Source organism: Rutidosis leptorrhynchoides, chromosome 3, assembly GCF_046630445.1.
Source record: "Rutidosis leptorrhynchoides isolate AG116_Rl617_1_P2 chromosome 3, CSIRO_AGI_Rlap_v1, whole genome shotgun sequence".
NCBI lineage: Eukaryota > Viridiplantae > Streptophyta > Magnoliopsida > Asterales > Asteraceae > Rutidosis > Rutidosis leptorrhynchoides.
Window position 1 is genome coordinate 659,160,053 of NC_092335.1, and position 11,439 is coordinate 659,171,491.

Consider the following 11,439-nt stretch of genomic DNA (forward strand, 5'->3'; position numbering starts at 1 on the left):
TTAAATAATTACCGTTAAATAAACTAACGGAAGGTTAACGAAAGTAACGAAAAAAATCAGGGTTGTTACATTATTGTACCTTTTTAAAGTATGGAGAATAACGTTTAATTATATCATATTTAAATTTTAAAACTCTGTTGAATTAATTGCAAAATATAAATATTATCTTTTTAATATCAAATTTTCTTATATAATTTGAGTATTAGTATTATTCGTGACAATGATTAATTATAAATATGAAATTAATAATATTTAAACGTAGGTTATTTTTTTAAAATAATTAACAAATTATAAATAAATTATAAAATCTGAATTAATTAAATTACGAAATTAAGGGGCAAAAACTGAGACGGGCCCATGTCCCTCTCAACGCGAATAGCAGAAAGAGGTTACCAGTATTAAACACAAAAAAACTTTTATTCCTTCCCTAATTCTTTAGGCCGTACAGGTCAGTCATCTTTGCAAATTATTGTTTCTGATTTACATACAATTATTTTGTAACTATTGATTGATTTGGTTCTACATATACATATATAAACGTATTAACTGTTGATTTATATACCAGATCTCGGTCAATAATACTATTATAACAACAATAATGGTGAGAAGATTGTTTAACAAGCTCGCATCTAAATCGCTTAATGTTGCCGGAAAATGGCAACAACAGCAGCTCCGTCGTCTCAACATCCATGAATATCAGGTTCCGATTCTGTATATTTTTGTTGAATTAGGTATATGTATTGCTCGTATTCGTAGAAATGGTATGTATATACATATATATGCTTAGCTGAATTACTGTTATGCTAGAATCGTATGCTTGCATAATTCATAGCCTAAGATGATTGGTTCAAAGGTTGGCAACTGCCACCTGTTTTGAATACTTGAGTGAGTTACATGCTATGGTTCATATTTGATTGTTTACTGAATACTGAGACAATAAGTTGTGAAACCAGGGAGCTGAATTGATGAGCAAATTTGGTATTAACGTTCCGAAAGGTGTTTCCGTTTCTTCCGTCGAGGAAGTCAGAAAGGCTATACAAACAACGTTTCCAAATGATAAGGAGGTAACCAACCGTACTTCGTTTTTTTTTTTTTTGTTTTCTTTTCTAATTACTTGCTCAAAGAACATTTATTAGGAGTAAAACAAAGCCTGACACTTGTTATTTGTTAAGATCAAGAAGTGAAGCAATCCACTTTATGGTTGAGATCTGGTTATGGCCGATAGGCTTCTTTATAATTGTTATTTAATGTATGTATGTAATCTTTATCTGCTAATAAAGACTTTCTTTATAACAATATTATAACCATCACAAGATAGCCCAGTGGTTGGGGCCCCGAGTTCTTTGCAAGAGGTCTCAGGTTCGAATTGAATATTTAGTGGTGGCCGGGGATGGGTTGGAAACAGCCAGGGAGTAATCCTGTTGGGCTGCGTACACCAGAGTATGAGGTCGGATTACTCGCCCTCCCGGGTAGCCCGAACAGGGAAAACCTTCTACCTTTTTTTTTTAATAATAATAACATAATATAATATAATTGACATATTGAATCAGTGGTGTACTGATTTTGTTGGTCCAGTTGGTAGTGAAGAGCCAAATCCTTGCTGGTGGAAGGGGCCTAGGGAAGTTCACAAGTGGTCTTCAGGGTGGAGTTCACATTGTCAATGCTGAACAGGCCGGAGAGATAGCCAGTATGACACTTTTGTTATCGTTTAACCTTCACCAATTTAAATTTAGGTGACGATGTATTATGCAATAGTTTGGACATATTGTACGAGTTTAAAATATAAAACAGTTTGTCATCGTTACAACTTACATCCAAGTGGTCGATTTTGACAACCCTGGTGAAAGGTCATCCTCAGGTCTACACATTTTTTTTTCTCTTTGAGGGTTGATTTTATAAGACATTTTATTTTGTTTAATTTTTGTAGGGAAGATGCTTGGACAGACTCTTGTCACTAAACAAACTGGCCCACAAGGAAAAGTTGTCAACAAGGTTGAAATTATTTGCATTCTCTTTTATATTATGTTACAACTTACTTTCAGTTACTTGTTTATGTAAATGTTCTGATGGGATAATAAAGCATCGTTTTCCCAATTAGATCGAATATGGCGATATCAGAGCTCAACTGTTGTCATCGAGCTATTGTTTATAGTTCTTTAATTGATTTCTGTATTAGAGTTGCAAATAAGACATAGGATTTAAGGCATGTCTTGAGTTATGCAGGTTTACTTGTGTGAAAAGGTTTCGCTTGTGAATGAGATGTACTTTGCAATCACTCTTGATCGTATAACTGCTGGTCCTGTAAGCTTTTTGTTACGTGTCTTCTTAATACATTTCTAACTTCACTATTAACACATCTATCTGCAATCATTCATATGACTTTTTAACTGTCCATTGGTAACAATTGTAGTTTTTCTGTACCTTAATTTCAACCAAATAGCCAAGTATAGATATTGATACTTAAAATCTTATGTTTTATAGCTTATAATCGCTTGCCGAGAGGGTGGTACCAGCATTGAAGACCTTGCAGAAAAATTCCCTGACATGATTGTAAAGGTATTACTTTGGTTTTAAATATTAGTATATGTTATAACTAGGTGCAAAAATATTTACTCAATCGTGTCATATATTTATCCGTTAAAGTTTCATATATACAGGTTCCAATTGATGTTTTTAAGGGAATTACGGACGAAGATGCTGCTAAGGTTGTAGATGGTCTTGCTCCTAAAGTAGCTGACAGAAATGCTTCAATAGAACAAGTAAAGAAGTTATATAACCTTTTTCGTGAATCGGATTGCACCCAATTGGAGGTGAGCATTAAAAATTACAAAAGTTTTTATTTTTTTATTTTTTATTATTGAATTCCCAATTCTTGATGTTTCTTTCAATTGTCTTTCAGATCAATCCAATTGCAGAGACTTCAGATAACAGGTTGGTTGCTGCTGATGCTAAGTTAAACTTTGATGATAATGCAGCTTATCGTCAAAAAGAAACCTTCGCTCTTCGTGATCCAACACAGGAGGATCCTCGTGAGGTTTGTTATGTTTTTTATTTTATTTTATTCTTTTTAATAATAATAGAGCAATGCGGATGTTCTGGTGCTGTTTGATTTTTAAGATGTTTTTGTCTGAAGACCTGCGGACCACGTCCGTAAAGAAGATGTGGCGTGAAGGTCTGTATGCTGAATACTGAAGACTGTTCGTTTTAATGTCTGCAAAATAACTTAATCATGTCTACAGCAGTTAGAAGCACATTTCTAAGTCTGCGAGGTTGCAGACAGAATAAGACATTATTTTATCTTATGTCTTCAGACAAACAAACAGTTTGCAGTAGAAACATCTGCGGGCGCGCATACATACTACATAATAAGATCTACAGACTGAAAAACAAACGGCACCCGAGTTTTACTACAAAATAAACCTCAACCTTACACTTTTTTATTCAAATAAAACAATCACATCTGCATCATTCAAGTTGTAACTGAAATCTGAATTTAAACACAAAGTTCAAAACTTTCTACACAATTATATAGCATGCTACAACACTGGTAACTTGAACCAACACTAACTTCTTTCTTTGATTTTGAATGTACTCTATTACTAAGTATTTGTGTGTATCAAACAAAATCAAGCAAATCATATGAACCAGCAATTTTTAGTCTGTCAGAAACTCAGAATATTATCTCAAGTAGTTGTTGTTTCCAACAGGTTGCAGCTGCAAAAGCCGACTTGAATTACATTGGTTTAGATGGTGAAATCGGGTGCATGGTAAATGGGGCTGGATTAGCAATGGCCACCATGGATATCATTAAGTTACATGGAGGAACTCCAGCTAATTTTCTCGATGTCGGTGGCAATGCGTCTGAAGGACAAGTAAGTATATATCTTATAAGTTTTAACTTTTATAGTTAGAAGTTATTAGGAACTATGCCTGGCAAACGGGTCGGGTTGGTTCAAGACCCAAATGGTTTAGGTCGAAACGGGTCAGAATCTAAATGGGTCAAATGGGTTGTGACGGGACCCGGGTTGGGTTGGGTCTGAGTGGGTCGAGATCCAAACGGGTTGGGTCGGGTCGAGAACCATTTTGTTCAATAAAATTTTAGTTTTAAATATTTTTTTATCATTTCTATTATTTTTTATTTATATTTTGAAAAATTACATCGTGCAACTAAAATTAAAAAATTTACAGCTCGACTCGTTGGACCCATATACAAGACCCGTTGGACCCGTCACTATTTGTTGGACTTGGTGGATATGAACCCGATCGACCCATTTCTTATTTTTGGTCTAACACTCAATATGTTTTAAAAAAGCTCATTGGACCAACTTTTAGGGATGCGAATCTCAAAAACTGGAAACTTTACAGCTCGACCCATTTGACCCATATGCAAGACCCATTAGACCCAAATTGAGCACTGTAGGTTTGGTTTGCCAGGTATATTAGGAACCGATATTGGTGAGTTTTAAGTACTAAAATGAAATTTAACAGGTTGTGGAGGCTTTCAAAATCTTGACATCAGATGACAAAGTTAAAGCAATTTTGGTCAATATATTTGGAGGCATAATGAAATGTGACGTTATAGCTAGTGGGATTGTTAACGCTGCTAAACATGTGAGTTCATTAGCATCGTTCATTTTTTGACTTGTTAAGTACTTCATTTGAATGGTTTATTAGTCAATTAGTCCATATTAAAAATAATGAACTGTTTTCTCCTTATGTCTGTGCTGTTTGAGAAATCTATTTCAATTCTGATCAAATTTTGTTCACAGGTTGCATTGAAAGTGCCTGTTGTTGTTCGTCTCGAAGGTACAAATGTTGATCAAGGAAAAAGGATTCTTAAGGTAAATATTCAATCATTACGTCCCAAATTTGACTTGTTTATTTAACTATATCAGAGGTGGCAACATAGGCAGGACTGGTAACAAGTAAAAAATGGTAATGATTAGGTTCAGGTCAAACTGGTTAACCTGTAAGCATCTATATATGATTGTAAAGGCTATATGGTTGAAATAATGAGTATTTATTTTTTTATGAAAAAAAAAGACAAATCTGTCTAGATGGTTGTAAGTGTTTTAGGTGATTTGACCTGCCCATGTTCTTCCTAGGTTGTTTTATTCTTCTTGTAGTTGTATGTTATTGTATTTGTTTGAGCGGTTATATCATATAACGTGTTGCTATGCCACCTTTGGTAAATATAATGCTTGTTACATAGAGCAAAATATTAACAATCGAAAGGTGTTGATGATACAGGAGAGTGGGATGACGTTGATTACCGCTGAAGATCTTGATGATGCAGCTGAGAAAGCAGTTAAAGCACTCAAATCAACATAAAATGTTAACTTAATTTCTACAATTTTGAATTCTTTCATAGATCCAAAAATTAGTTTTGGGAATAAGCACTACGAAAGCTAGAAATTGTTGTTGGTAATAGCTTGGTACTGGGCTACTGGCAACTACATTCATTATTTCATGATCACCGTGTAAAATGATCAAACTACCCTTTTTAGTACTCCACTAGTAGCATTTATTTATTTATTTATTTATTTGTGGGTAGCAAGGAAACCTCTCTTCGAACAAGCACAATGAACAAGCACATTGGCTCCCTCATAGATGGCATTCAAGCCCCTCGAGCGCGAGACCTGGTACCGGGTGAATTGCGCATTATCCGCACCATCTGGTCACACTTCTTTTTTGAACAATTTGACCTAGTAAGGAATTGAACCCGGATGACGTGCTTCATTGGTCAACTTAGTGACCACTCAGGCAAGCCTGCGTGGTTCACTAGTAGTATTCTTCACTAGTTCCTTTTCTAGTAGTATATTTGTGTTAAACATGGTCGGATGGTTGCATGCACATAAGTAAATAGAGTTAAATGTAAAAGGCACCAATTAAGTTAAAAAAGCAGCGGGGTTGGTGGGTCAGGTTCAGCCGTGGCAAATTTGTCCGAGTTTCGGGCAGTTGGGTGTTGTGTACGTGTTTATCGAAACTGTTACTCCTAATCGTAAGAATGAGAGGGTAGACACCTTGAAATTGGCACGTGCAAGGTTGGAATCTAAGTTTGGTTATACGAGGTTGATGATCAGGATGTAGTTGAAAGCTGTCTAAGGTGTTTGTTTTTCTTTGTACATGGTTGTACGTTCCAACAAGAAGGTTTTAGTTGGTGGCCCTTCGATGCAAAATGTTGTCGTAGGATCTACTCGTTCGGTTTTGGAAAGGGAGTGTGGTTCCAAATCTGCTCCTGTTTGGAGGTATCCGCGAATCAAATCGATATGATTCAGGAAGCTTTGGCCGCCGTTTAGGATAAGGAAAGGGGTACTTGTGTTGTAAACGATTCAGGGGGTCCCTGTTTCGAAGGTGGCTACTAATATTGATCGCCCGGTTTTATCTCCGGGTGTTGAAAAATAGGTTGATGTTGATGATGTTGACAATGCTCGGTTGGAAAAACAAGAGGTTGGTGTAGTTGGTAATTTAATTGCTCAAGCTGGAACAAGTTTAGTAGTTGGTGTTGGCATGGCTAGATTGGAGAAATGGGTTGATGTTGATGATGTTAATACGGATGGGGTGGAAATGCACGAGGCTAGTGTGTTGGTGGAAAGCTATTTGCATAAGTTGGAACAAGCTTAGGGGTTGGTGCCAGTAACGATTCGTTGGATGGTCATGTTGATCAAGGTATTGGTCCGTGCTTAAAGAATGTTTATTCGTGTTGCGACTCCTATAGGTGCAGGTTCGCAATGCTCAGGCTCATAATGCTCGTGTTCAGAGGTTGCTGGTATGGTTGAAGGGGGTAGCCGTTTTCGAGTTTTAAAGTTTTGTTAGAGAAAAAAAAATAAAGCTAAGATGAAGACGTCGGTTCAAAAATGATTCTTTTGTTTTGCGTGATCTTGGGGATGATGAAGGTGTGGTGGATCTGGGTGGTGCGAGTGGTTTATTTGGTTTGGACGGATCAATTGTCGATTCGGATGCTTGTTAGTCTTTGTGGTAGATCCTTTGTATTTCTTTTATTGGGTTTAAATTTGTTGCAGGCGTTACGTTTGTTTCTTGTGTTCTCGTTTTGTGCTATGTGTTGTTCCTTGTCTTGTTACCTTGTTTGGTTTGGCTCTTTTAACTCTTAGTTTTCAATTCTCTTATTTAGGTTGCGCTCGAGTCTTGCCTCCTTGCTTGTATGCTTTGTTGGAAGGCCTTCATCCTATATTTTTTTTAACAGCACATCGGGATCACCTAGGGAGACTAAACCACCAACGCGTTCATCTCCCGTAGGTGTATAACCCGCCCCCAAATGCTGCCCATGAGGAAATCCGGCCCAATCCGAGGGCATTGGTGGTAAAACCCCCATCTCCCATTTCCTCCGTAACGCAATATGATGTGTGGAAGACACCCTAGAGTAAAATTTAAGGGTTAAGGGACAACTTTGTCTACATTGCTCCACCCCACGGAAGTCGAACTCATGACTAATCGCTTAGAGATGCAATCCACTATAAAATGTGTTGGAAAAACTTAATAAAAACGTGTGTTTTCACCAAACTTTGGACAAAAATAATTATATGTTCGAGTGACATATAATAGTAACTATTTAGTGAGTTTTGTAGTCCTTGACGAGAGCTTTAATATGAGTTAAAGAGTGTCCAAAACGGATTAAAGGTGAATGAGATATCGAATCTCAAAGTTTCTAGTTTGGTGCAAAATTTAGAAGTATTAGTATTTTGTCCCACATCGGTTATGGGAACAAACCTAAGGCTATAGTCTCCACTATAAATAAAGGCCTTAAGCTTCGAAGAAAGACACACCAAAAATCATATAAGCATTCTTATATGATTAGAGTTTCCTCTCAGCCGCAACAAGGTCTTCCCGTTTCGATTTCCTTTCGGGCAATTGGTCAAGTCCGACAGTACGCTGCTTCGGACCAGTGTACACTGGGAACAGACGTTGAATCTGTTTAAGGGAATTGTGTCAAACACAAGCCCGGTTCATTCTATTAGCGTCTATTCGGTTAGATCATTCTTATCTTTTAGTTCTTATTATGAGTATTTCTTATACATATTTTCTATCTGATTATTATGTTTGTGATAATTTGTATAATTGTTTCAGTTTCGTATACAATTTTCTTACAAACTTAAACAGATTTCTTGTTCCACGAAACTGATGTTTTAATAATCGGATTATATTTTTACATAAACTCTAAAACGTGTATAACCTGATATACATGCTAGTGTTCGTTTAACCCTATTATTAAAGTAATCTTGTAAATAGTTCGGATTAGTTTTTTTTATTGTTGAAGTTTTTATGTAAACTGCTATGCGTTATTGTTAGCTGATAAGTTGCCTAAGCCCTTGTTCTTTATTGGGCTAATATTATAGCCCACTTGATCTATGTGTTACGTTAGGTCTATTGTTATTTGCTATATATATGTACGCTTTTTGGATTAGCAATAGTATATGCTAAGAAGTAAGAACAAGATCTGTTTACAACATTTTTGATTAAAACCTTGTATGAATGAATATATAAAAGATAATATGGTATCTTGATTATATAATTGTTTAATTGATGTTGTTACTTATGTAGAATAATATATACTGTGCGAACAATCTTTTGAGCAGATTTGTTTAGTATGTATTTATGTGTTGATAAAATCTCATGTGGTTACATACCTATTTGCGGATACTTTTATAATTGATATTTGGTTATAATTTTACAATATGCTATTATCACCGATTAGTTAATACGGACTAATATACAGAGTAATATTCTGGCTAATTTTCTATGTGATTTTTGGTCACTTTTAATAGAGAGTAGAAGTGTAGAACAAATACTGGTACGTGTTTTACTAAATTATTGTATTGTATGCTTGAGAATTGAGATGGTAGGCATGTGTTGACCAAGTGTCCAAGTGTTTGCTTTGTGATTTAGAGTATATATTTGGACGATATTGTAGAATAAAATTATGTCTTTATTAGTTGCTATATTTTGATGTGAAATAATTTGTGATTAATCAAATTATTTAGTTATCAATATGTTTTGATATACATGATTAATATAATCGTTAATTCCATTATATGAACTAGATATATTCTATATATGGAATGGATACCGATGACGATCATGACGTTTTAAAACGTGAAATATATAATTGATATATGCATCGTAATTATATGATTACGGACCATTGGATTTTGGATATAGATATTGTTAATGATATATTTAATCAGCCATTATAATTATTGTTGTTATCATAACGTAAACGTTTACCATTATCTTAAACTTGAACGTTTGCTGCTACTGTTGATAAAATAAATATGGTCTTTTTGTCTCGAGACAAATTGGGTTTATTCATGCCTCATCCCATGTGTGGGTATTGCCCCATTTTATTAATATTTTGATTAATATATGCTATGTGATTATAAAAGGTTATATCTGCATATTTAATATTAATAAAAGAACGAAACTTTTCTTGAATTGACGCTGAAGTTATATGCATATAATATCTTGGGGAATGCACATCAACATACCTTAAATTCGATTAAATCTTGATGTATACGAGATCTTATATTTAAGGTATATAATGGATGTTTACATTATAATTATGATTAGATTTACTTAACTGTTGATCTTGAATAATTAATTGTGTGAAGTTCGTTTTTTTAGTTGTTCCCTCTTGGAGCACGTGTACAAGGTTCTTTCATGCTGAAAGACCCGAAAAGTTCATAGATGTGAACATTATGAGTTGACAGTAAAAGATGTTCTTTTACCTAACAACGTTGAATCTTGCGAGGTTCTTAACTGAAACAGCTCCCTAAGTTGATGAAAGGGAGCATGATGGGGTTCTTTCGCAGACTGAAAGACCCGAGAAGTTCACAGGTCGTTGGCAGTAAAAGATGTTCTTTTAGCTGATCACGTTGAACCTTGCGAGGTTCTTGACCGAACCTTGCGAGGTTCTTGACCGAACCTTGCGAAACGTTGAGAGGTTCTTGACCGAACCTTGCGAGGTTCTTGACTAAAACCGCTCCCCGACTTTGTTGATGGAGAAGAGAATGCTCAAATTGTAAGCGCGGTTTTGGCTTGGAATCATTCGGATTTCTTATGTTGAAACTATGTCTTGAATGACATGGTCGATTCGTTCTATAACGTGTATTCTGGACGGTTTTTGGATTGTTTTCGAACACGGTTTTAAAAAGTTTTTCGAACTATTTTCAGACAGTATTCTGGACTGTTTTCAGACTGTTTCCATATAGTATTTGAAATTGGTTTTGGATTGTCTTCGAGACAGTATTGGAACAGTTTTAGACTGTTATTGGACTGGTTTAAACCTGTTTATTTAGCAGGTAAGCTTAAACGTTTTGGTTTGACCGGTTGTGTTGAACGATTTAGTTTAACCTATTTGGTTGAAACTTAGTCTAAGCAGTTGAAACATGTTTTGTTTAAATCAGTTTGTTCAAGCTAAACTGGAACCTTTAATTTGGGTTGAAAACTCAAATTAGTTCAATTTGCGTGGTACCGACTCTTTTGTTAAAACGGCTTAACAACTGCGACCTTCCATTTTGCTAAAACAATTTAGTTCAGTTTATATTTCAGATGATGATCTCTGAAAGTAATGTGGTTGGTTCGAATACCAAGGATTGATGAATTGATATAGGAGTTATCCGTCATGTATGTATAATGGAGAAAATCTCTTCATGGATAAATCTGCCTTTGATGATATCAATGGCAAAGGGATTGAAATCCTTGAAAATGAACTCCGGAAAATGAACTCCGAAAAGGAACTCGCATTGATCAATGTGTTGTATGTTCGTGAGATTCGCAAGAATCTTGTGTCCGGATGGTTGTAAAATAAGTTTGGCTTAATAATAATAATAATAATAATAATAATAATAATAATAATAATAATAATAATAATTTAAAAGGTCATGTTGACCAAGAGTGAAATGTATGTTCAAAAGAGTTATACCCTATAAATATGAAACTTGTGTTGAAGCCAAATTAACGAGATCATCTTTCTTATCGGTTTTTCGAACAACCGAAACCCTTGGTATTATCCACACTGATGTGTGTGATTTTAGATCCATTCTAACGATGAATGGAAACATATACTTTATTTCATTTATCGATGATAGACGAAGTATTGTTATATTTACTTGTTGAAAAGTAAAGATGGAGTAATAGATTCGTTTATTGCTGATAAAAATGAAGTTGAGAATCAATTTGAACGGAAAATCAAGGTTGTTTTCAGTAATAGAGGTGGTGAATATGTTGCACATTTTGCTGAATTGTGTTCACAAAATGGCATTGAACATAAATTCACTGCACCTTACTTAACCCAATTGAATGAGACTACTGAATACAAGAATATAACCTTGAAAGAAATGGTGAATGCCATGTTGGTGAGTTCTGGTGTAAGCCAGTCAATGTGGGGGGATGTCATCCTATTGGAAAATTATCTTTTAAATA

The 11,439-nt window shown here is 35.1% G+C and overlaps 1 protein-coding gene across 2 annotated transcripts; it reads left to right on the plus strand.

Moving 5' to 3' along the window:
- The first annotated feature begins 568 nt into the window (after positions 1-568).
- On the plus strand, positions 569-5,436 carry LOC139899232 (succinate--CoA ligase [ADP-forming] subunit beta, mitochondrial-like). 2 transcript variants are annotated; one of them, XM_071882053.1, is made up of 12 exons: positions 569-700; positions 954-1,064; positions 1,576-1,687; positions 1,928-1,992; positions 2,224-2,301; positions 2,482-2,556; positions 2,658-2,810; positions 2,900-3,034; positions 3,708-3,872; positions 4,489-4,611; positions 4,770-4,841; positions 5,251-5,436. In XM_071882053.1, exons 1-12 carry the CDS (start codon positions 599-601, stop codon positions 5,329-5,331), a joined length of 1,272 nt encoding a protein of 423 aa, XP_071738154.1. In that variant the 5' UTR covers positions 569-598; the 3' UTR covers positions 5,332-5,436. The 2 variants fall into 2 exon arrangements, with proteins under 2 accessions (XP_071738154.1, XP_071738153.1); XM_071882052.1 differs by lacking the exons at positions 569-700; positions 954-1,064 and adding an exon at positions 1,151-1,469.
- Positions 5,437-11,439: the final 6,003 nt, after the last annotated feature.

Excerpts from the sequence above, each read along its gene's own strand:
- LOC139899232 (XM_071882053.1), top strand. The coding sequence starts at position 599 with ATGGTGAGAAGATTGTTTAACAAGCTCGCATCTAAATCGCTTAATGTT. Across the intron at positions 3,035-3,707 it reads CACAGGAGGATCCTCGTGAG|GTTGCAGCTGCAAAAGCCGA; the intron begins GTTTGTTATGTT and ends TGTTTCCAACAG. Across the intron at positions 4,612-4,769 it reads TTGTTAACGCTGCTAAACAT|GTTGCATTGAAAGTGCCTGT; the intron begins GTGAGTTCATTA and ends TTTTGTTCACAG.